The 22,804-nt window shown below is 54.5% G+C and overlaps 2 protein-coding genes across 5 annotated transcripts; both read left to right on the top strand.

Moving 5' to 3' along the window:
• Window positions 1-4,201: 4,201 nt before the first annotated feature.
• BCKDK (branched chain keto acid dehydrogenase kinase) lies at window positions 4,202-9,461 on the top strand. Of its 4 annotated transcripts, none has more exons than XM_085016916.1 (12): window positions 4,202-4,285; window positions 4,917-5,285; window positions 5,414-5,482; window positions 5,576-5,686; window positions 5,990-6,037; window positions 6,122-6,241; window positions 6,326-6,424; window positions 6,629-6,702; window positions 7,294-7,422; window positions 7,511-7,600; window positions 8,753-8,911; window positions 9,071-9,461. In XM_085016916.1, the coding sequence occupies exons 2-12, from the start codon at window positions 5,091-5,093 to the stop codon at window positions 9,261-9,263; spliced, it is 1,287 nt and encodes a 428-aa protein (XP_084873042.1). In that variant the 5' UTR covers window positions 4,202-4,285; window positions 4,917-5,090; the 3' UTR covers window positions 9,264-9,461. The 4 variants fall into 4 exon arrangements, with proteins under 4 accessions (XP_084873042.1, XP_003124519.3, XP_084873043.1 ...); XM_003124471.7 differs by having other exon boundaries at window positions 9,004-9,461; XM_085016917.1 differs by having other exon boundaries at window positions 4,202-4,365.
• A 2,520-nt stretch (window positions 9,462-11,981) lies between these two features.
• Window positions 11,982-22,797, top strand: KAT8 (lysine acetyltransferase 8). Its single transcript, NM_001284366.1, is given in 11 exon segments — window positions 11,982-12,210; window positions 13,636-13,710; window positions 13,791-13,966; window positions 17,979-18,032; window positions 18,134-18,298; window positions 19,233-19,322; window positions 20,999-21,139; window positions 21,235-21,328; window positions 21,433-21,583; window positions 22,229-22,383; window positions 22,656-22,797. Coding segments are annotated over 11 exon segments (1,377 nt in total). The 5' UTR covers window positions 11,982-11,999; the 3' UTR covers window positions 22,721-22,797.
• Window positions 22,798-22,804: the final 7 nt, after the last annotated feature.

The following is a 22,804-nucleotide window of genomic DNA, read 5'->3' as shown; positions in this document are numbered from 1 at the left end:
CCCAGTATTCCCCTGACAACTAATGCCTGGTGTCCCCAAGATGCCAAATACAATGGATATTTTTCAGTTCTTATCATGCTTGACCTCCCAACAGTATTAGACACTGTTAGGCACACCTTCCTGGGAATTCTCTCTTCCTCTGGCTTCTGTGATATTTCTCCTGCTGGCCCTCCTCTCTCTCTGGCTGCTTCTCTTTTCAGGCCCACTCCTCTTCTTCCAGACAATGTGATCAATGGATTACTGGCTCCCAAAGTTGTCCTTGTCCTAATTCCTGGGACTGGTGAACATGTTAGTTTACATGGAGAATGGGAATTAAGGTTAAGGATGGAATTAAGGTCACAAATCTGCTGACTTTATAACAGATTATCATGTGGGTCCAATGTAATCACAAGGTTCCTTAAAAGCGAAAAGGGGCAGCAGAAAAGAGTGCAAGGGAGTTGTGACTACAGAAGAGAACCCCCGGAAGATGCACTGTTCCTGGCTTTGAAGACAGAGGAAGGGGTGGGGGTGGGGCATGAGCTCTAGAAGAAGCAGGAAAAGGCAAAGACACTGATTCTTAGAATCCCGCCGTGGCACAGTGGGTTAAGAATCCGACTGGAAAGCACAATTTTGATCTCTGGCCTGGGAACTTCCATATGCCCCTCTCCAAAAGATGTAGATTTTCTTTTTTCTTTTTTTGTCTTTTTAGGGCCGCACCCATGGCATATGGAGGTTCCTGGGCTAGGGGTCTAATCGGAGCTATTGCTGCCAACCTATGCCAGGGCCACAGCAACACCAGATCCGAGCCGCATCTGCGACCTACACCACAGCTCACAGCAATGCCGGATCCTTAACCCACTGAGCGAGGCCAGGCATGAACCTGAAACCTCACGGTTCCTAGTTGGGTTCGTTTCCGCTGTGCCACGACAGGAACTCCAGGATGTAGTTTTTTCATTCTGCCTTTCTATAGCTCAAAGAATAAAGCCCAATATTTCTTTCATATGTTTAACAAATGTTTCCTGAGCACCTATTATGCCCCAAGAATCACGTTAGGGGCACAGGATAAATCAGTAAAGCAGATACATACTCTGGTCTTATATTTTAGGAGAAAAAATGAGCAATTAATATAATAAACACATAAAGTATATAGTATGTTGGTGGTGGTAAATGCTACGGATAAAATAAAGAGTAAAGTAGAGGAGTTCCCCTTGTGGCTCAGTGAAAATGAACCTGACTAGTATCCATGGGGATGTGGGTTCAATCCCTGGCATTGATCAGTGAGTTAAGGATCCAGCATTGGCGTGAGTTGTGGTATAAGTCGAAGACGCAGCTCAGATCCCACGTTTCTATGGCTGCGGTGTAGGCCAGCGGCTACAGCTTTGATGAGACCCCTAGCCTGGGAACCTCCGTATGCCTCAGGTGTGGCCCTTGAAAAAGGCAAAAAGACAAAAAAAAAAAAAAAAAAAAAAAAAGAAGAGAAAAGCAAGAAAAAAGAGTAAAGCAGAGTGAGGGGAATGGAGGTGATTGTAATTTTATTTATTTATTTAGTTTTGTCTTTTTTGGGGCCACATCCATGGCATATGGAGATTCCCAGGCTAGAGGTTTAATCAGAGCTATAGCTGCCAGCCTACACCACAGCCACAGCAATGCCAAATCTGAGCTGCATCTGCAACCTACACCACAGCTCATGGCAACACCGGATCCTTAACCCACTGAGCGAGGCCAGGGATCAAACCCAAAACATCATGGTTCCTAGTCAGATTCGTTAACCACTGAGCCACGGCGGGAACTCTGGTGATTGCAATTTTAAATAGGATGGTCAGGCTGGGCAGACATTTGGGCAAAAACTTAGAAGTGAGGGAGTAAGCCATGTGGAAATCTAGGGGAAGGGTGTTCCAGACAGAGGGAACAGCCGGCGAGCGGTCTTGAGGTGCAATGTACCTGATATATTTAGGGAACAACAGGTGAGCGAATGTGGCAGGAGTATGGTAGTGGGGTTAGTGAGGATGGAAAGAGGAAGCCGAGCCTTTTAATCTTTCTGGGCCTCTGTTCTCTCATCTGTAAGATGGCGATAATAATAGTACCTACCTCAGAGGGATGTTATGAAGATGAAATGAATACATGTCACGCTCTTAGAAGAGTGCCTCACCAGGGCTACAGAGTTATTCTGGAGTTGGACTCAGGGAGTGCATGTCCAACGTCTGCCGCCGGGAGGCAGCAGCGAGTCCAGGCCGGGCGCTGGTCCAGCGCGCAGGGTCAAACGGGGAGAGGCGCTTCCCGGATTCCTCCAGCCTCTGTGGCAGCCAGAGCAGCCTTCTCCCGCACTTCCAGCCATGCCGCGGCCACGTGAGCGCCGCGTTCTGGCGCGCTGCAAGCACTCCTTTGCTTCTCTGCGCACGCTGGCCTCCCCAGCAGGAGGAGCACCCTCCCCTCTCCTTCCGCTGGCTGAAGCCCTGCCTGCCTCCAGCTGGCTTCTCTGGAGTAGAGTGGCCTAAAGGCTTCACTCCAGGATATTTCCAGGATGCGGGAAAAGAAGGGGTGGGAAAGGTGTGGTGATGGGGGGCGAGGTAGAAGAGGAAAGCCAGACACCCAGGGAGCCTGGGTCTTCATGATCTATCCAGACTTTCCCCAATTCTTCAAGCAGGTCTGCTGGTGGTGAATGGTCCCATCTCTGCTGAATATTAAAGACGTCTTTGGGCTCCAAAAATAAAGCCTCCTTCACTTAACCTTTTATTATAAAATTTTAAAATATTTAGAAGAAAAATCCAGTCTGTACAAATACACACATTGAAAATTCTCTCACTCTCTTTTTTTAGGGCCCCACCTGAGGCATATATATGGAGGTTCCCAGGCTAGGGGTCAAATCGGAGCTACAGCTGCCGGCCTACGCCACAGCCACAGTAACAGTAACATCAGATCCAAGCCTCATTGCAGCCTACACCACAGCTCACCATAATGCTGGATCCTTAAGAAACTGAGCAGGGCCAGGGATCAAACCTGTGACCCTCGTGGTTCCTAATGGGATTCTTTTCCACTGTGCCACGATGAGAACTGGTCCCCCTGCATTTGGTCTCACCGGTCCCAATCACATGGCCAGAGAGTTCTGTCTAAGGAGCAGATCTAACCAGCTAAAACCCTTCAGCGGCTTCTTCCCATCTCAGGTCAAATGCAGACTTCTTTAAGATTGGGCTCTGGTCACCCCATTCAGCCCCTCTTATCCCAGACGCCATGTGGCTCCAGTTGCTTCTCTGTCCCACCATGCCTTTCCCACTCCACTCCCGTGCCTGACAGTTCTACACACGCTGCCCCTGTACTAACGTCCAGTCCCTATTTGATGTTCCTACAGCCTCCTGTGTGGTCCTTAGCACAACTAATGACACAGAAGTTGTCCTTCTCTTGAGGACAGGGAAGGGTCTATTTATTTAATTCAACACCCAATCTCCTCTCCTGGCACCGAAAAGTCACCTAATTAGTGTCTGTGGCTGGTATTAACTAGTAATAATAATAATAAGTGGAGTTCCCGTTGTGGCGCAGTGGTTAACGAATCCGACTAGGAACCATGAGGTTGCGGGTTCGATCCCTGCCCTTGCTCAGTGGGTTAACGATCCGGCGTTGCCGTGAGCTGTGATGTGGGTCGCAGACGTGGCTCGGATCGCACGTTGCTGTGGCTCTGGCGTAGGCTGGCAGCTACAGCTCCGATTGGACCCCTAGCCTGGGAACCTCCATATGCCGCGGGAGCGGCCCAAGAAATGACAAAAAAAAAAAAAAAAAAGACAAAAAAAAATAATAATAAGTAATAGTAGTAACACTAACACAGTGTTAATTCCATGCCTGGCACTATTCTAGGCACTTTACATATGTAAATTCATGTGACCACACAACCCCAAGATCGATACATCCTCATTTTACCAATGTGGCAACTGAAGCATTGAGCAGTTGAAGTAACTTGCCCCAGATCCAACTGGCTGAGCTGGGGTTTGAATTAGGCAGTCTGGTTTCCCACAAATGAGTCTAGCACTAGAAGGAGAAGAACAGGGCCTCAGGGGAGGAATCCAGGGAGAGTTTGGTCTGCGCGCTTTGCATCTAAGGGTCCTCTCTCCCTCTTCCATTTCTTTCCCAGGAAGCCCATTGTATAGAGGGGACAGAGTTGCGAATGCTCCGCGCCCAACTACAACTCCCAGGAGGCACCGGGCTCCCATAGCCCACGCGACATCCCGGCGGCAGAGGGCGCAGGCGGCTCGGCTAATCCGGCGGGTCGACTGTCGGGCCGTCCCGCTCGGACCCCGGCCCTAGGTCTGGCCCCGAGGTAAGTGGAGAAACGCACGCAGACGCTGCTCGCGGAGGGCCCGCAGCGCCAGCCTGCAGCCTCAGCCCTGGCACTGGATGGTGGGAGCGCTCGAGGACCCGGGGCGTGGGGGGGGAGGGGCGGCGGACGGGGGTTGGCATCTACCATATGGTGGGGGAGGGAGGATGCGGGCTGAACAAAGTGACCCCGCAGAGGGGGGCACCCAGGCGGGGACTCCTGAACCGCTGCTTCCTTGCAGCTCACCCTCGAGTGCACAATTTTGTGTATGGCACGTACGCAGGCCAGGCTCCGGGCGGGGTGTGAAGGCGCTAGATTAGGGGTCAGCCCCGCCCCCTGAACGGGGGTGCCCGGGACCCGAAAGAGCTAAGTGGGAGGGAGTCGGCGGGGGGAGGGGGGAGGGCGGAGGAAGGTTTTAGGATGGACGGGTTTAAGGATCTCCTCTCCTCCAGACTAGCAGATGGAGCCTCATGTTGGAGAATAGGAGCTCTGGAAAGCAAGGTTATCCAGTCTAGGCCTGTGTGTGTTTAGGGAGGTGGTTGAAGGGATGGGCAGAGATTATCCAGATCTCACGTGGAGAGATGATGTACCTGGATTAAGAGACTTACAACTCCTCCTTCCCCCGGCCTGGTAGATGGGAGCTGCTCCCTGGGGGCTGAGCTTGTCAGCATCCTGGATTGGCCCTCGCCCCTGAAGTCAAGAGAAGAGTCCCTGCGCACCCACACCTCTCTAGCTCCCTTTTGGGGTCGCTTCAGTCTGTCGGGTCTTCAGCCCTAGTGGCTGCGCAGTCCGACAAAGGAGCAGAACGATGATGCTGGCATCGGTGCTGGGGAGTGGTCCCCGGGGGGGGCCACCACTCCGGCCTCTCTTGGGGCCCGCACTCTCGCTCCGGGCCCTCTCCACATCAGCCACCGATACCCACCACGTGGAGATGGCGCGGGAGCGCTCCAAGACCGTCACCTCCTTTTACAACCAGTCGGCCATCGACGCAGCAGCGGAGAAGGTGTGCGGCTGGGGCAGTGAGGCCTGGGTCCAGAGCTGGAATGGGTGTCCAGGGAAGCGGTGGGAAGCTACCATGGTGGGGGCGGGGTGTTGGAGATCCAGTGCTCAAGGGCCCTCTGCCCCCTCCAGCCCTCAGTCCGCCTCACTCCGACCATGATGCTCTATTCAGGACGCTCTCAGGATGGCAGCCACCTGCTGGTAAGATTCCTGTGCCTATTTTCCTCTTGGCCCCTGGAGCTCTGACCCAACCACTCAGGCCCTGGCCTAACTTTCCTCCTTTCTTTCTTCTAGAAAAGTGCTCGGTACTTGCAGCAAGAATTGCCCGTGAGGATTGCTCACCGCATCAAGGACTTCCGCAGCCTTCCTTTCATCATTGGCTGCAACCCCACTATACTGCACGTGGTAAATTAGCCTCAAGGGGGCGTACGTTTCCCTAGTAGAGAGGACCTTACTTAGATCTGTGTGCCCACTGTCCAAGGGTGGCACATGGGAAGGCAGTACCAGAGTGGTAGAGACTTGCTGGCTGGAAGGTTTCAGGGCCATCGGGAACTCAGACCCAAGCTTTCATAAAGGCTTGAAAGGCCATAGTGGGGTTTGAACCAGGTGCATTGGGGTGGATGGCAATCCCCATAGGTGGGCGTGGGTGGCTGTTCTCCATGTGGTGCCCAGAGCATCCCTGTGAATTCCCACACCTCTTCCTTGCAGCACGAACTGTACATCCGTGCCTTCCAGAAGCTGACAGACTTCCCTCCGGTGAGGGCTGGGCCAGGGCAGGGGAAGGGGCTGAGAGAGAGGTCAGGGCTGGACCACTGACGTTCATGACTCTGTGACCTGCAGATCAAGGACCAGGCGGATGAGGCCCAGTACTGCCAGCTGGTGCGACAGCTGTTGGACGACCACAAGGATGTGGTGACCCTCTTGGCTGAGGGCCTGCGTGAGAGCCGGAAGCACATAGAGGTCAGGGGCAGCGCCATGGGGGGGCCAGGCTGTTGGGGGGGGCCTGGGAAGGGCACGAGGGTTCTGAGGCTCCACTCTTTACAGGACGAGAAGCTGGTCCGCTCCTTCTTAGACAAGACGCTGACTTCGAGGCTCGGGATCCGCATGTTGGCCACACACCATCTGGCTCTACATGAGGACAAGGTGGGGCATGGGAACCTGAGACCTCCCTGGGAATGTCAAGTGGGGCAGAGGGGACTGAACCAGGATCCCCCTAGGGCTGGGGACTGGAGCCAAGGGCCCAGGGAGTGCCTTGGGGCTCCTTCAGGAGTACAGAGTTTGCAAGCCTTTGGTGGCCAGTGTGTGGACGGAGGTGGTCCCTAGTCCTGACCTTCTTTCTCCCGCCAGCCCGACTTTGTTGGCATCATCTGCACTCGCCTCTCACCAAAGAAGATTATTGAAAAATGGGTGGACTTTGCCAGGTGAGGCCAGAACAACTAAGGGGGTGGGTGGACATCTTCCAGCCGAGGGAAAGTTTGGGTCTGAGCCCTTGCCCAGGGCGTGGTCTAGGGCAGGGTTTTTCACCTGTGGCACTGTTAATGTTTTGGGCCAGATGATTCTTTGGGTTTTTTGGTTTTTGTATTTATTTTTAGGACCACACCTGCAGCAGATGGAATCCCAGGCTAGGCGTCGAATTAGAGCTGCAGCCACGCCAGATCTGAGCCACGTCTGCAACCTTGCCACAGCTCACGGCAACTCCAGATCCTTAACCCACAGAGCAGGACCAAGGATCGAACCCGTGTCCTCACAGATACTAGTTAGGTTTGTTACTGCTGAGCCACAACAGGAACTCCAAGGCTGGATAATTCTTGTTTGTGAGGGGCTGGCCTGTGCTCATCAGGATGTTCAGAAGGATCCTTGGCTGCTACTCACTTGACACCAGTAATACTCCCCAGTTATGACAAGCAAAAATGTCTCCAGAGAGTGCAGAATTTCCCTGGGGGTGGTGGGCACAGAATCCCCTCCAGGCGAGAACCCCTGGTTTAGGGCTGAACCCTGATTCCTACCCACAGACGCCTGTGTGAGCACAAGTATGGCAACGCCCCCCGGGTCCGCATCAACGGCCACGTGGCTGCCCGTTTCCCCTTCATCCCCATGCCGCTGGACTACATCCTGCCCGAGCTGCTCAAGAATGCCATGAGGTGGGCTGCCGGCTATGTTGGAAGGGGGCAGGCAGGAACTGGGGCGAGGCTGGGGCACCACCATCTACTGGTCTTTCCCCCTCTGTAGAGCCACGATGGAATGTCACCTAGACACGCCCTACAACGTCCCGGATGTGGTCATCACCATCGCCAACAACGATATTGATCTCGTCATCAGGTTGGCCCTTGGGGTGGGGTGGATGGGGGTTCCAAGCACTGTTTCTTTTTCTTTCTCTTTTTTGTCTTTTTTAGGGCTGCACCTGTGGCATGTGGAGTTTCCCAGGCTAGGGGTCAAATCAGAGCTACAGCTGCCGGCCTCTGCCACAGCCGCAGCAAGGCCAGATCCTTAACTTAGTGATCGGGGCCAGGGATTGAACCTGGGTCCTCATGGTTACTAGTCACATTCGTTTCCACTGAGCCACGACAGGAACTCCTCTTTCCCCCCCCTCCCCACTTCTAGCCGCCCTGTGGCATATAGAGTTCCCAGGCCAGGCCAGGGACCAGATCCGAGCCTCAGCTGCAGCAATGCCAGGCACTGATTCTGACTCTTGTGACCTCAAGCCAAGACCAGCCGCATCCTGAGATTTAGTTTCTGGTCAGACAAGATAGCTCTGGCCCTGAGATTCCCATGAGCGGGACATGAATAGATTGGGGGCCAGCTGTGGGTTCCGGGGCCTGTCTTTGTCAACAACTGAGGCGCCCAGAGTGAGGAGAGTCAGTAGTAACCAGTCTAGGAGTTCCCCGGTGGCCTAGTGCATTATGGACCTGGTGTGTCACTGCTGTGGCAGGGTTTGATCCCTTGCCCAGAGATTTCCGCATGTTGTGGGTGCGACCAAAAACAAACAAAAAATGGTGCTGGGCTGAGAATAAGTGTCAAGTCCTTTGAGAAGGTGTAAGCAGTCAGCGGGAGAGGTGAGGATGGAGAAACAGCTTATGACAGGAGTTCCCGTCATGGCTCAGTGGTTAACGAATCTGACTAGGAACCATGAGGTTGCGGGTTTGATCCCTGGCCTTGCTCAGTGGGTTAAGGATCCGGCATGGCTGTGAGCTGTGGTGTAGGTCGCAGACGCGGCTCGGATCCCGCGTTGCTGTGGCTGTGGTATAGGCCAGCGCTGTAGCTCTGATTTGACCCCTAGCCTGGAAACCTCCAATATGCCTCAGGTGTGACCCTAAAAAGCAAAAATCAAAACAAAAAAACCCCAAGGCCAAAGAGTCTAGGTGACCTCATTACATGATTGAGTGGGAGGGGCAGGAAGGCTGACTTAGCTCTGCTTTGGAGGTAGTGAGCCGCCACCAAGGCTCAGCCAGGCCCCTGTTATTGTCTTGCCAGGATTTCTGACCGGGGTGGGGGAATTGCTCACAAAGACCTGGATCGGGTTATGGACTACCACTTCACCACGGCCGAGGCCAGTACCCAGGACCCCCGGATCAGCCCTCTCTTCGGCCACCTAGACATGCACAGTGGCAGCCAGTCAGGACCCATGCACGGGTGAGGCCCCACCTGGCTGGAATGGAGGGGTGGGAGGCCCCAGGAGACTCAAGCCTCTGAGGCCCGTGTCCTGTCCCCCTGCCCATCCCCAGCTTTGGCTTCGGGCTGCCCACGTCGCGGGCTTATGCAGAATACCTCGGTGGTTCCCTTCGGCTGCAGTCCCTGCAGGGCATCGGCACGGATGTCTACCTGCGGCTTCGGCACATCGATGGCCGGGAGGAAAGCTTCCGCATCTGACCCCACAGCTCTGGGCCTGCGGACCTGCCCAGGTTGGGCCACACACCCTGCCAGGACCTTCCAGGCCAGGCCGGGTGCCACCCTGCTCCACACACTGCTGTGTCTCTCGGGCTGAAGGGCCCCAAACAGATGGACTTACATGGAGCCAGGCGCCGCCCCTCCTCGATAGGGTCCACTGCTTCCCTGCCTCCAGGCCTTAGAGCGGAGGAAGCGGGGACCCTTGAGGTCTCCGGCACCAGCTCTGTCATTCTTGTTCCTGGGGAACCCCCACTTTGACCTGCTGTTTGTTATTAAAGTTCACATTTTGAATGCCCTCTCGAGCCCCATGTGTGGAAAGGGCAGGGTCGCTTTTGTTTCTGCCCCCATTCAGGTCCCCTTGGGTGTAACACGTTCATGTCCCAGTTTCTACCTGTCCTCAGAGCCTGGCAGACCAGCAATGGAACTGGCCCCGAGTCTCTTGCATGTTAGTTTTGGAGGGGGGTGGGGATGAATGGGGCAGTCTGTGCAGACCTTGCATCCATTTCATTTACCAAATGTTTCTGGCTCCCAGACAATACTGAAGGCCCAGGATGGCCCAGCTTCATGCCTCAGTCCTGACTCTTCCCTTCCTGGAAGTCACAGGTTGTGGAGGTGAAGGTCACCAGACTGGGTAACCTTCCAAGCCACCTCATTTTTGAACCTGAGGAAGGTTAAATATACTCCCTGCCAGCCGCGCCTGCTGATGCCAAGGAAAGGAACACACGAGATTGTGCGCTGGCAGGCAACAGTGGAGCCCTGGTAGGGAGGGCCAAAGGAAAGGCTCCAAGGGAGCAGGTAGGGAGGTGACCTCCCCTGCTTATCTGGCCAGGGAAGGAGAAGGCCCCGGGGGCCTGCTTGGTAGGACAGGTGATGGAGGTGGGGGATTGAGGGGAGACAGGAATTATATCTGGAGGTCAGACACTTGCTGAGAATCCCCGAGCAGGGGGCGGCAAGGCTGGAGAGGTAGGTGGCATCAAGGTGAAGGGCCCTTACAGCCGAGAAACATGGGTTTTATTCCTGCACACAACAGGGATCCATGGAAAGGTTTTAAGCTAGAAAGGGATGTTTTGGCTTGGATTCCCTAGAAATGCATCTGAAGAGGGATTTGTTGAGAAAGTGCTCCCACAAGGGAGTAGGGGAGGCGGAAGAGGGAAGGGCAGGAGGCCAGGCAAAAGAACGAAAGCTCCCCAGGCACCGATGAACTCCTCCCTTGAAGGATCGTTGGTTTAACGTCCATTTGAGTGGGAGCTGAGGAGGTAGTTAACTTGCAGGCTGAGAACTTTACATTTTCAGCTCTTTTGAGGCAAAACACCTTTATTAGCTTGAGGGGCAGTTTGCCAAAGAAGCCTCAGGTGCTGGCTTTCGAAAGCCGGTCAAAGGTAGTAGGAGAACAAAGGAGCAATAACAAAAGGTTCTAAGGGACCTGGGTGAATCATCTACAGAGTTCTAGGGGTGAATGGGGAGTGGGAAAAGGTACTACGATTTTAACCTTTTTCTTGCCTTGTCGTCTGTTTCATATGCTGCTGGCATTTAGTGCTCCCCTCAAACCTCTTTATTTCCCAAAAGCCAAGTTACCAGCACTTCCCACTGCCATCCCTCACAAAGACTTGCGTGTTTCCTGATCTGTAACCTCAGACTTAGACCTTAAGCATTCCACTTCTCTTAGAATTGTTTTAAGCCCAATAACCAAGTTATAAGTCAAAGATGACTCACAGTGGCCAAAGGGAGGGTTTAATTGAGCACGTACTCTGCCTGGCATTGCTCAATATACTTGTTTTATATTCATGGGATATATCTATATATATCTATATGGTTCAACCTTTATAGAGATACTTGACTTATAGTTTCATCTTTGACTATGCTCTTGGAACAAACACATTTCTACACCTTCCCGAGTTGGGTCAGAACCCAGGATTCCTAATTCACTCAGTCCAAGACGCTCTCCATTATGTCCACTGCCTTTGGCCAGTTTCTGTTTAGGGGACCTGACCCTTTCTTTACAAAGGCTTGATACTGTGAGAGTGGTTTACTAGCTGTCCCAGGATACACCGTTCTGCTTCCCCCACCCCAACTGTCTCCTTTTCCCATCCTAAACAAAGAAGGAAGGTTCTTCAATCTTCAAAAACGGGATGACCTGTATGTGGCTGGCGGAAGGGGTGGGTGTTAGTTCCAGGCTCACCTCTAAAGCCAGACAGCCAGGGAGGCTGCTCTGGCTCCGCCCTGGTAAAGTGGAGGCAGTGCTCCCTGATAATTGGCATATCCTGGCTTTCTCAGGCACCAGGGCCTTTTAAAAGATCGATCTGAGGAGTTCCCGTCGTGGCGCAGTGGTTAACGAATCCATGAGGTTGCGGGTTCGGTCCCTGCCCTTGCTCAGTGGGTTAACGATCCGGTGTTGCCGTGAGCTGTGGTGTAGGTTGCAGACGCGGCTTGGATCCAGCGTTGCTGTGGCTCTGGCGTAGGCCGGCAGCTACAGCTCCGATTCGACCCCTAGCCTGGGGACCTTCATATGCCGCGGGAGCGGCCCAATAAATAGCAAAAAAAGACAAAAAATATATATATATCGATCTGAGACATCACATCCGGAAAGCCTTTCTCCGCTCTCCAACTCCAGGGTGCAGCCACAGTTCCAAACGGCAGCCAAGTAACTCCAGAGCAACCGGCACTGTCAACGTCAATCTGGTCCGGCGCCGCGGAGACAGCCGCACTAGCCAATGAGCGCCTGCTACGTCACAGACCCCACCCTCCAGCCTACTGCGGCCTCCGCTACACGTCGCTGACCCGGAACTAAAGGCGCTGTGCGGCGCCGGATTCTGGCGTCACTTCCACTACAGCGATGGCGGCACAGGGAGCAGCTGCAGCCGTTGCGGCGGCGACTTCAGGGGTCGCGGGGGAGGGCGAGCCCGGGCCTGGGGAGAATGCGGCGGTCGAGGGGACCGCCCCGTCCCCAGGCCGCGTCTCTCCGCCAACCCCGGCGCGGGGAGAGCCGGAAGTCACCGTGGAAATTGGAGAAACGTACCTGTGCCGGCGACCGGATAGCACCTGGCGTGAGGGCGGGGCCCAGGGCCAGGGGGCGGGGTTTATGGCCGGGGCGGGGCCTGAGCAGGGAGAACGCGGAGTTTCGGGCTCGCCCCGGCGCCGCCTGCAAACCCCACCTATCGGGTGTTAGCCAGATTCTTCCTGCTGTGTATAGAGCTCCCGCTCCACTTCCTTGCCCAGTCTTAGTCTTCATTCTCTTGTTAACCCGTTTCCTCACTGGTCGCCCTTGACCCTGTGACTTCCCCTTGCATCCGTCCCCGACAGCTGCCAGCGGAGAGGAGCTCCCAGAACACAGAAACGAGCTTCCCCTTTTCTTCTATTATTTTGAGTCATTTCCATATTAACCCCAGAATTCCTTAGAATGGCTTTCATCTTTGTGACCTGTCTGGTTTTAGCAGCCCTAGTAAGGGCCGTTGCCAGACCAGACCACGCTGTCCACTCTTAAGACCACTTGTGCCCTGTGCTTGGAATGCCCTACCCTTTTCCTTGTTTAGCCGGCTAGCCCCACTCATCCTTTTAGCATCATATCCCTCGTGATGCCATTCTTGACTCCCTTCAGGCAAAGTGAGTCGTTCCTTTGTGTGTTCCTGCAACATTTTCTACATACCTGAACCATGGTATATGTACCATTATGTTGTCTTTGTCTTCCTCTATTAAAGTGGGAACTTCTGGAGGGCAGGTCCATCCTGTGATCCATCACTGTATCCTCTGTACCCAGCAGCAACCCAGCCCAGGATCAGACAAGCAGGGGTTGCCTTACTCATTTCTTGAATGATCTGCTATTTGTCAGATGCTATACTGAAAGCTTCAGAGCCATTAACTCACCATTTGAGGCGGACACAGCTATCCTTATTTTGCAGATGAAGAAGCTGAGGCTCAGAAGGCCAAAATAACTTGTTCAGTTAAATACAGCTAGGAAGTGGGGCTGTGTTATTTCACAGCTAGTCCTCAGGACCCCTGAACAAACAAACCACTGAGTACTGAATTTGGAGCCAGACTTAAATTCAGATAAGTATTAGCTCTTACCACTATTCAAATAGGTGAGCCTGGGTAAGCCTCAGTTTCCTTATCTCTAAAATAAGAATAACAGCCCCCGTCTGGCCCACCTCAGACAGTGATTGAAGGGAGTGGCAGATGTGAACAGGTGAGGTCAGCTTACAGTTGGCCATGGAAGCTGGGAAACTGCTCCTCAGTGTGAAAGAGCATCCTTTTTTTCGGCCGCCCTGTGGCATATGGAGTTCCAGGGATCAGATCGGAGCCACGATTGCAACCTACACTGGATCCTTAACCCATCGTGCTGGAGCAGGGATTGAACCTGCATCCTAGTGCTCCCCAAACACTGCCGATCCTGTTGTGCCACAGTGGGAACTCCTGAAGGAGCACTCTTGTCCCACTCCTGCTGTCTTACTTCATGCTCTTTTCTCCCTCCACAGATTCTGCTGAAGTGATCCAGTCTCGAGTGAACGATCAGGAGGGCCGAGAGGAATTCTATGTACACTATGTGGGCTGTGAGTGACTTGGGGTAGCCCCGGTCTGGGTGGGGTGGATGGGGGCGGAAGGGCAGCCCCCTCATGGCCCATCCTCACAGTTAACCGGCGACTGGACGAATGGGTAGACAAGAACCGGCTGGCACTGACCAAGACAGTGAAGGATGCCGTGCAGAAGAACTCGGAGAAGTACCTGAGTGAGCTGGCTGAGCAGCCCGAGCGCAAGATCACTCGCAACCAAAAGCGCAAGCACGATGAGATCAACCACGTGCAGAAGGTCCGAGCCCTCTCTTTCCCCAGGCGGCTCGAGGCAGCTCAGCTGCCTCTGCAGACTCCCTGGGCTCCCAGTACCAGAACCACAGCAGCTCCCATTTCTTAACCCCCTACCGGGTGTCGGGGACTTTACCTACCTCTTCACAGATAAGAAAACTGAGGCTCAGAGATGGCAAGGGCTTGGCTACAGTCTCACAGCAACGAAATGGCCCAGCTGGGACTGGAACTCAGGCCTCTTGCACCAGTGGCCTCTTTTGCCTCCCTCTCGGCTGTGCTGCCTTGACAGATGGATGTGAGGTCCAAAGGGGAGGAAGAGAGTGAGTGATTTGGGGCACTTGCTATTGCCAGGCGCCATGCAGAGTGCGGTACCTGTACAAGCTAATCAGATCCTCCCTGACAGCGCAGCACCACAGGGATAATTAATTGAGGAAAGCAGGAAGCAGGCTCAGAGAGGTTAAGTAACATGCCCAAGGTCACACTGCTAGTAAAAGGGTGGGCTGAAACTAGGGTAATAGTGGCAAACATTTATTGGCTTATGAGCCACAGTGTCAGGATAAGTGTTTTAATACCTGATCTCATTGACGTTTCACAGCAACTCTGTGAGGTAAGCATTGTATCCCCAGTTCACAAGAGAGGTACAGGTAAGTTTAAGAACCCAGTCAAGAGTTAGATTTGCCAACTAGATTGTCCAACTTGGGGCACACACCCTTGGACATAACTTTGAACATCCTAGAAGCTCCATTTATTTGCAAAACTTGGGTTCTTTTCTTGAAGCCAGCCTGCAGAGGCTTCTTTCCTTCCACTCTGAACCTCAGTTTCTTGATTTGTGAAATGAGGCGTGCAGATGAGAACAGAGGTCGTGGAACTCTCAAGGCACCCAGACATTCATTATTTTAAACCAATGTGATTTCATCCTTCTGATGGCTTGCTGTGGGCTTTGGAGCAGTGGTGTGCAGACTGTGGGGCACTGCTGTTAGTAGATCACTATATTAGTTCAGAGCTGTGACCGTGTAAATTTCACACACAAAAAAATGGAAGAAACAGGATACATAGAAAGTAGCTGAGTGCAGGAGTTCCCGTTGTGACTCAGTGGTTAACGAATCAGACTAGCATCCATGAGGTTGCAGGTTTGATCCCTGGCCTCCCTCAGTGGGTTAAGGATCTTGCATTGCTGTGAGCTGTGGTGTAGGTTGCAGACATGGCTCAGATCCCGTGTGACCCTGGCTGTGGTGTAGGCTGGCAGCTGTAGCTCCAATTTGACCCCTAGCCTGGGAACCTCCATATGCCGCCGGCACGGCCCTAACAAAAAAAAGAAAAAAGAATCAGAGTGCGTTGTACTTTTTAAAGGTAGGTATTGTTTTGAGACGCTTTGATGTCACATACAGATATACGAAGGTGTGTACACAAACATGCCAAGTGGTTTACAGTGCTGTGATTTCAGAACAACTTGAGGAGTTCCCTGGTAGCTCGGCAGGTTGAGAATCTGGTGTTGTCACTGCTGTGGCTCAAGTCATTGCTGTGGTGCAGGTTCGATCCGTGGCCTGGGAACTTCTGTATGCCAATGGGTGTGGCCAAGAAAACAAACACGCAAAAAAATGGGAATACCGTGGATTAGCTCTCTCACCCTCTAAGGCAGGCCGTCCCACTGAATGAGCTGTGACAGATGGGGGTATTCTAGGTCTGCTCCGTCCAATACAGCAGCCGCTGCCCACGCGTGGCTGTTGAGTGAAATGTGGTGAGTGTGACCGAGAGTTAAATTTGATTTGCATGTAACGAACTTAAGTTTAAGTAGCCACTTGTAGCTAGTGGCTGCTGTACTGGCCGGTATAGATCTGAGGTTTTCTTAGCTCTCAGCCAGGTTGCACTGGCAAATTAAGTCTCAAAGATATAACTTTAAGCTGGCAGCCAGCAGGGTGGGCCAGTGGTTGATAAAACGAATGAATAGTCAGCAAGGTTTTTCAGAGCCTAATTAATGTTTAATTCTAAATAAATTGCAGCGTTTAAGAAAGTAGTGTTTTTGTAGTTCTTTAATGCATTTGCAGAAGAGGATGTGTCTTATGAGTTGGGAAATGTGTTTGGTTTTTTGTTTGTTTTTTTTTTTAATCTTTTTAGGGCCACACTCGTGGCATATGGAGGTTCCCAGGCTGGGGGTGGAATGAGAGCTGCAGCTACCGCTCTATACCACAGCCACAGCAACGCCTGATCCGAGCTGCATCTGCGACCTACACCACAATGCACGGCAACGCCAGATCCTTAACCCACTGAGCAAGGCCAGAGATCGAACCTGCATCCTCATGGATGCTGGTCAGATTCATTTCCGCTGCGCCACGACAGGAACTCCGGGAACTGTGTCTTAAAGAGGCAAAGGAGGAGGAAGACCTTCCCTCCCTCATCTTTGCAGGGGTTAGGCTTGGAGTTGGACAGGGGAGGGGCCCACGCCCAGCTGAGCTGAGTGCCACTTCTGTGACCTCACGTCTTTGTGCCTCAGTGTCCTCTTTTGTGCAGCGTGGCTGATGAGCACTCCCGGCTCCAGTGCGTGTGAGGGCTGAGTAAGGCAATGCCTGTGGAGTGAGGGCTTGGCACTTGGAATAAATGGCAGCAGGCTAGTCCCCAAGGGCAGGTGACCTCATCTCTCCCTGCTTGTTTATTTCTCTGTAAAACAGAAATAAATGCTGTCTCCCAGCATTGGCAAAAATGTTAAACGAGGCCATCCAGGCAGAAGGCTTTGCGGAGGGAGTTCTGGATAACACGCTGGTGGCTCCTTTCTCCCTTCTCAACTGCAGGGCAAGGCTGCCCTGATGGACTCTGTGTAGGTCATAGGCCTTCCTGGGCCCTTCGTCAGGCTGGACTGGGTTCCTCCTCCAGCGCCTGGCCCAGGAGGAGGTCGTGCCGTGAAGGCCTCGTGACGTGTAGTTCCTGCCTTCCACAGACTTGGAAAGTAGGGGAGACCAAGTAGGCGGAGTCAGAGGGCGCTCGGGTTGACCCCTGCACTTCTGACCTGGGGAGGAATGTATTCTGCATTGGAGGAATCCAGTCTGGCCGCCTGGAGGCAGTGGGAAAGGTGCTGGGCCTTGAAGGATAGGAAAGAGCCCAGTAAAAAACAATGACACGTGACTGCATGCCAAGCACTGCCTCATCACACGCTTGCCCGGCTGCTGCTCGGTACCAGGCTGAGTGAGCATTTTCTGGTGGCAGTAGGAGAGGGAAGGGCCTTCAGGCTGGAGGGAACTGCATGTGTGAAGAAGGCACGAAGGCCAGAAAAAGAAGCAGAGAGCAGTGTAGATTTGAAGCAGCTGAGTCTGGGGTCTGGGGCTCCACAGGAACCTTCACCCAGACCTGAGATGGTGGCTGTGGCTCTTTGGGGTGGGACTGAGTGGCCAATTCCAGAGATGTCAAGGAGGCAGCCAACAGGATGTGGCCATTCCTCGGATGCCAGGCTGAGAGAGGAGGAGGACGCTTGAGAGCAGGCTTGTTCTTGGCCTTGGTCTTGGAGGAGGCCAGAAGGATGAACAGGTCTGCAGGGAAGAAAGGTTGAGTTCCTTTGTGGACACCTCGAGTCTGAGGTGCCTGTGGGAGGAACATCTGGGAGCAGTCGCATGGGCAGAAAGAGGACCCAGTGCCATGGGGAGCCCGCACAGTTCCTGCTGTGGGTGTGGACGGCCAGGTCCATTATGTCTCCCAACGACGCTGGCAGAGCGGGATCGCTGCCATTGCACGGCTGATGCTCTGAAACCCAAGGACGGGAAGCAGGCCTCCTGAGAGCCCAGCCCTGTTCATCAGGCAAAAGGTCCAGACGTGGGCATCAGGGAGGCCTGGGTGGGTGGCCACAGAGGAGAGGAACCTGGACCAGCCAGATCCCAAACCGGATAAAGCGAGTTGACTCCTCATGTGGTTATTATCGTCATTCAGGGGATGAGGTCTAGGAGGTAGGAGGGTGGCCCTGGGTTCTGGGACAGGGGAGGGGTGGCCTGATGGCTGCTTCTGTTCACCTCTGTCCTCTGCCCTTTGTCACTCAGACCTATGCTGAGATGGACCCCACGACAGCAGCCTTGGAGAAGGAACACGAGGCGGTGAGCAGGGGAAGGGGTCCTAACAGGGGGCACCCCCTCCCCGCTGCTCCCCTGGCCCCGACCGAGCCATGCCCTGCCCTCCACCCCCACGTGGCCCGCAGATCACCAAGGTGAAGTACGTGGACAAGATCCACATCGGCAACTACGAAATCGATGCCTGGTACTTCTCCCCGTTCCCCGAGGACTATGGGAAGCAGCCGAAACTCTGGCTCTGCGAGTACTGTCTCAAGTACATGAAATATGAGAAGAGCTACCGCTTCCACTTGGTGAGGCCGGGCGGGGCCTGGGGGAGCGCGGTGGGCGAGAGGAAGGTGCGGAGGCAGTGGCTCTAGGGGATGAGAGACAGGGCCAGAGCAGTTGCTGGCGGAGAGGCCTGGGTTCCAGTGACCTTGCTCCTCCCTGGCCTGCATTTTCCTCTTCTGTGGAGTGGGGGGGTCGTTCCGAGGTCCCATGCCCTTTGCCACATGTCTATCAAGGCCAGTCCAGGAGTTCTTGTGGCTCAGTGGTAGCAAACCCAACTAGGATCCATGAGGACACAGGTTCATGCCCTGGCCTCCCTCAGTGGGTTAAGGATCTGGCGTTGCCGTGAGCTGTGGTGTAGGCCGGTGGCTACAGCTCCAATTCAACCCCTAGCCTGGGAACCTCCATGTGCACAGGTGCGGCCCTAAAAAAGCAAAAAAAAGTGCCCGATGCCAGGTTCCTCTGCGCAGAGGAGGAAGTGAGTAAGCACATCTCTGAGCAGTGGGACCCCGAGTTGAGCACAGGCAGGAGGAGCGGTGCACATGCCGGAGCTGGCGGGGGCGGGGGGATGGACAGACAGACGGATGGGCAGATGGACGGACACGCAGCCAGGTGTTTCCCAGAGACTAGACTTCGTGGCAAATGCACATGGCTTGGGAAGCACCCTTGTGGGAGTTAGCCCTCCAGCATCCTCTCCAGCCAGGCGGAGCTGGACCTCAGGCCCTCTGGCTGTGTGACGCTCGAGCCAGTGACTTGAGCCAGTCACCGTGCCTCAGTTTCTCCTTCTGTAAAATAGGATCTGTCTGCGCTGATGGGCAGATGGTTGGGAGGATTACCTGGTGTAGATAGAGGGTGGAGCCCAGGCTCCGCAGGTGGGGAGAGAGAAGTGGAGGCCCTGCCGCAAGGCACACAGGGCGGCCACCTCGGGGCCTCACGCCTGCACCTCCCCCGCCTTCCCAGGGCCAGTGCCAGTGGCGGCAGCCCCCGGGGAAGGAGATCTACCGCAAGAGCAACATCTCTGTGTACGAGGTGGACGGCAAAGACCACAAGGTGAGGCGCGGGCAGAGGCGCCGTGGGCGGTGGGGGACACGCTGGCACCTCCAGCCCATCCTCATCCTCGCCGTCGCCTAAGGGCACCAGGGGAAGCCGGCCAGCCTGCTCGTAGCCTGGCACTCGGCCTGTGGTCGGTGCATGGGAAACACGTGGCCCTGGGGTGCCGGCCTCGGGCTCCTGGTGTCCCCAGCTTAGGTTCTGGGTGGTTTTGGAACCCAGAGTGGAGATTGTCTTGCCCGGGGCTGCTCTTAAAAAGTGCTTTCTCCTTCTGCCCGCAGAAAAGGTGTTTGTTTTTCTGGGAGGGAACTTCTTTGTGTGAGATTTCCTGCCTGAGAGCTCTGTGGCTCACACAGCCAAGTTCCTTGTTCCTGAAGAAAGACTTCAGTGGGCCAGGGTGGGGCCTGTGGGGCTGCTCTGCCATCATTGCAGACTTGACCTTTGCCTGGTCCTTCTGGGGAGGTCTCACCAAGAGTCCCTGTCATGCGTGGAGGGGCAGTGGCGTGTAAGACACCTGCTCCTGAGTGGCTCCTGGCTTTAATCACCCCATCACTTCCTAGCTGACCTCGGACCAGTTACTTAAGGTCATTTTTTCCTGTTTCCTCATCTATAAGACAGAGTTGTGGTTATAATTACCTAATAGGCTTGTTTGTGGAATAAACGAGACGGCAGAGTCAAGTGCTTAGCACTGTGCCTGGCGTCAAGTAGGGGCTTTGTAAACATGGCCCTTTACTATGATTGGTGATCTCTTTTACTGCTGCAGCTCGGGTTTGATCTCTGGTCTGGGAACAGATCCCACATCAAGCTGCTCCACTCCAAAGCCCCCCTGCCCCCCAAAAAGTGGTAGCTGAGATTAGTCCCGCTCCAAATACCTCCTTGAATGCGCGCATAGCTCTCTGTCGTTCGGTTTCCCTGTCCCTCAGAAAGTGACTCTGGAGTTCTTGTTGTGACTCAGCCATAACGAACCAGACTAGCATCCGTGAGGACTCAGGTTCGATCCCTGGCCTCGCTCAGTGGGTTAATAAGGATCTGGCATTGTCACCATCTGTGGTGTAGGTTGCAGGCGCAGCTTGGATCTGGTGTTGCTGTGGCTGTGGTGGAGGCCGGCAGCTGTAGCTCTGATTCAACCCCTAACCTGGGAACCTCCACATGCTGCAGGTGTGGCTCTAAAATTTTTTTTTTTTTTTGTCTTTTTGTTGTTGTTGTTGTTGTTGTTGCTATTTCTTGGGCCGCTCCCGCGGCATATGGAGGTTCCCAGGCTAGGGGTCCAATCGGAGCTGTAGCCACCGGCCTACGCCAGAGCCACAGCAACGCGGGATCCGAGCCACGTCTGCAACCTACACCACAGCTCACGGCAACGCCGGATCGTTAACCCACTGAGCAAGGGCAGGGACCGAACCCGCAACCTCATGGTTCCTAGTCGGATTCGTTAACCACTGCGCCACGACGGGAACTCCTTTTTTTTTAATTTTAAAAAGAAAATAACTCTAAGACTCCTTCCAGGCCTAAACACGTCTGTTCTGGTGAGGATCCCACTTCTTCCTGCCTGGCAGGGGCTGCTCTCTGGAGCCTGGCCCTTGCAGGGTAGGGCAGCTGCTCCTGCCCAGGCCTCGATGGGCTTGGTGGGGCAGTTACACCTGCTCCCTGAGCCTGCTTCCACCTCCCCGACCCCTCAGATTTACTGTCAGAACCTGTGTCTGCTGGCCAAGCTTTTCCTGGACCACAAGACGCTGTACTTTGACGTGGAGCCGTTCGTCTTCTACATCTTGACCGAGGTGGACAGGCAGGGGGCTCACATCGTCGGCTACTTCTCCAAGGTGCTGGGTCAGGCAGGTGGGGAGGGCGGGAGAGGGAATACGAACCCCGGTAGGGGCTGAGCCTCCCCAGAGGTCCTGACCACCCACCCCTGCAGGAGAAGGAGTCGCCAGACGGGAACAACGTGGCCTGCATCCTGACCCTGCCCCCCTACCAGCGCCGAGGCTATGGGAAGTTCCTCATCGCGTTCAGTGAGTGGCTCCTGGCCTGTCCGGGAAGGGTGGCTGTGGTGAGGGGTGCCAGGGCGGGCTGGGGCCTCAGTGGACTCCTTTCCCCCTGCCGCCACCGCCTCCAGGTTATGAGCTGTCCAAGCTGGAGAGCACGGTAGGCTCCCCTGAGAAGCCGCTGTCTGACCTGGGCAAGCTCAGCTACCGCAGCTACTGGTCCTGGGTCCTGCTGGAGATCCTGCGAGACTTCAGGGGCACACTGTCCATCAAGGACCTTAGGTGAGAAGAGTTCTCTTTGCGGCTCAGTGGAAACGAACCCGACTAATATCCACGAGGATTTGGGTTCGACCCCTGGCCTTGTGCAGTGGGCTAAGGATCTGGCATTGACATGAGCGTTGTCTTGAGCTGTGGTGTAGGTCGAGGATGTAGCTCGGATCTGGCCTGGCTGTGGCTGTGGCTGGCAGCTTTAGCTCCGATCCGATCTCTAGCCTGGGAGCTTCCATATGCTGCACCTGTGACCCTAAGGGGGTAAAAGGAAAAAAAAAAAAAAAAAAAAAATGACTTTAGGTAAGAGGCACCTGGGGAGTTCCCAATGTGGCACAATGGGATCTGCTGCATCTCGGGAGTGCTGGGACACAGGTTCGACCCCTGGTCCGGCACAGTGGGTTAAGGGTCCGGCATTGCTGTAGCTGCAGCATAGGCCAAAACTGTGGCTCAGATCTGATCCCTGGCCCCGGAACTCCGTATGCCTCAGGGCAGCTGAAGAAAAAAAAAAAAGGAGGCATCCTGGAGCCTTCCAAGACCGCAGGACTCTCCCAAGATGGGCCGTGATCTTGTCTCCTTGCCTTCTTTTGCTGTCCTAGCCAACCCCCCCCCACCCCCGAGGGAACGCTCTCCAGCCTCTGCTCTAATCCCTTTCTGCAGCCAGATGACGAGTATCACCCAGAATGATATCATCAGCACCCTCCAGTCCCTCAACATGGTCAAGTACTGGAAGGGCCAGCACGTGATCTGCGTCACGCCCAAGCTGGTGGAGGAGCATCTCAAGAGTGCCCAGTATAAGAAACCGCCCATAACGGGTGGGTAGGGGGCTGCCTGGGGAGTGTGTGTGTGTGTGTGTTGGGGGGGTAGGTGTCAGGCCTCCTTTTTGTTATCACCCGATTCCCAAACCAGTCTGACCAGCTCCCAGGATCGAAGCCCGGGGCAGGCCACTCATTCCTGGCCTTCCCCGCCCCCTCCCCAGACCTGTGTGTCCTTGCTCTCACCTCCAGGTGAAACCTGGCCTGAGCCCAAGGCAGAGCAGGCCAGCCCGGAGGCCAAGTCCTGCCTCTCATGCCTCTTCTCCCCACAGTGGACTCTGTCTGCCTCAAGTGGGCGCCCCCCAAGCACAAGCAAGTCAAACTCTCCAAGAAGTGAGTGGCCTGCGCCCCTGCTGCTGGACCCGAGCCTCCTCGCCCCGAGCCTGTAAATAATGTACAGACCCGTTTCGTCATTTTTTTA

This window comes from Sus scrofa, chromosome 3 (genome assembly GCF_054392235.1).
Source record: "Sus scrofa isolate SSC_HxYL_T2T_F1_AM1 chromosome 3, Sscrofa_HxYL_maternal_Yorkshire_Landrace_v2.0, whole genome shotgun sequence".
Lineage (NCBI taxonomy): Eukaryota > Metazoa > Chordata > Mammalia > Artiodactyla > Suidae > Sus > Sus scrofa.
This window is presented reverse-complemented; position numbering and strand designations above follow the sequence as displayed.

Bases quoted from the DNA above. Each gene is read 5' to 3' on its own strand.
- BCKDK (XM_085016916.1), top strand. From the start codon at position 5,091: ATGATGCTGGCATCGGTGCTGGGGAGTGGTCCCCGGGGGGGGCCACCA. The intron at 5,286-5,413 runs GTGTGCGGCTGG...TGCCCCCTCCAG, and splicing joins TCGACGCAGCAGCGGAGAAG to CCCTCAGTCCGCCTCACTCC. The intron at 7,601-8,752 runs GTTGGCCCTTGG...TTGTCTTGCCAG, and splicing joins GATATTGATCTCGTCATCAG to GATTTCTGACCGGGGTGGGG.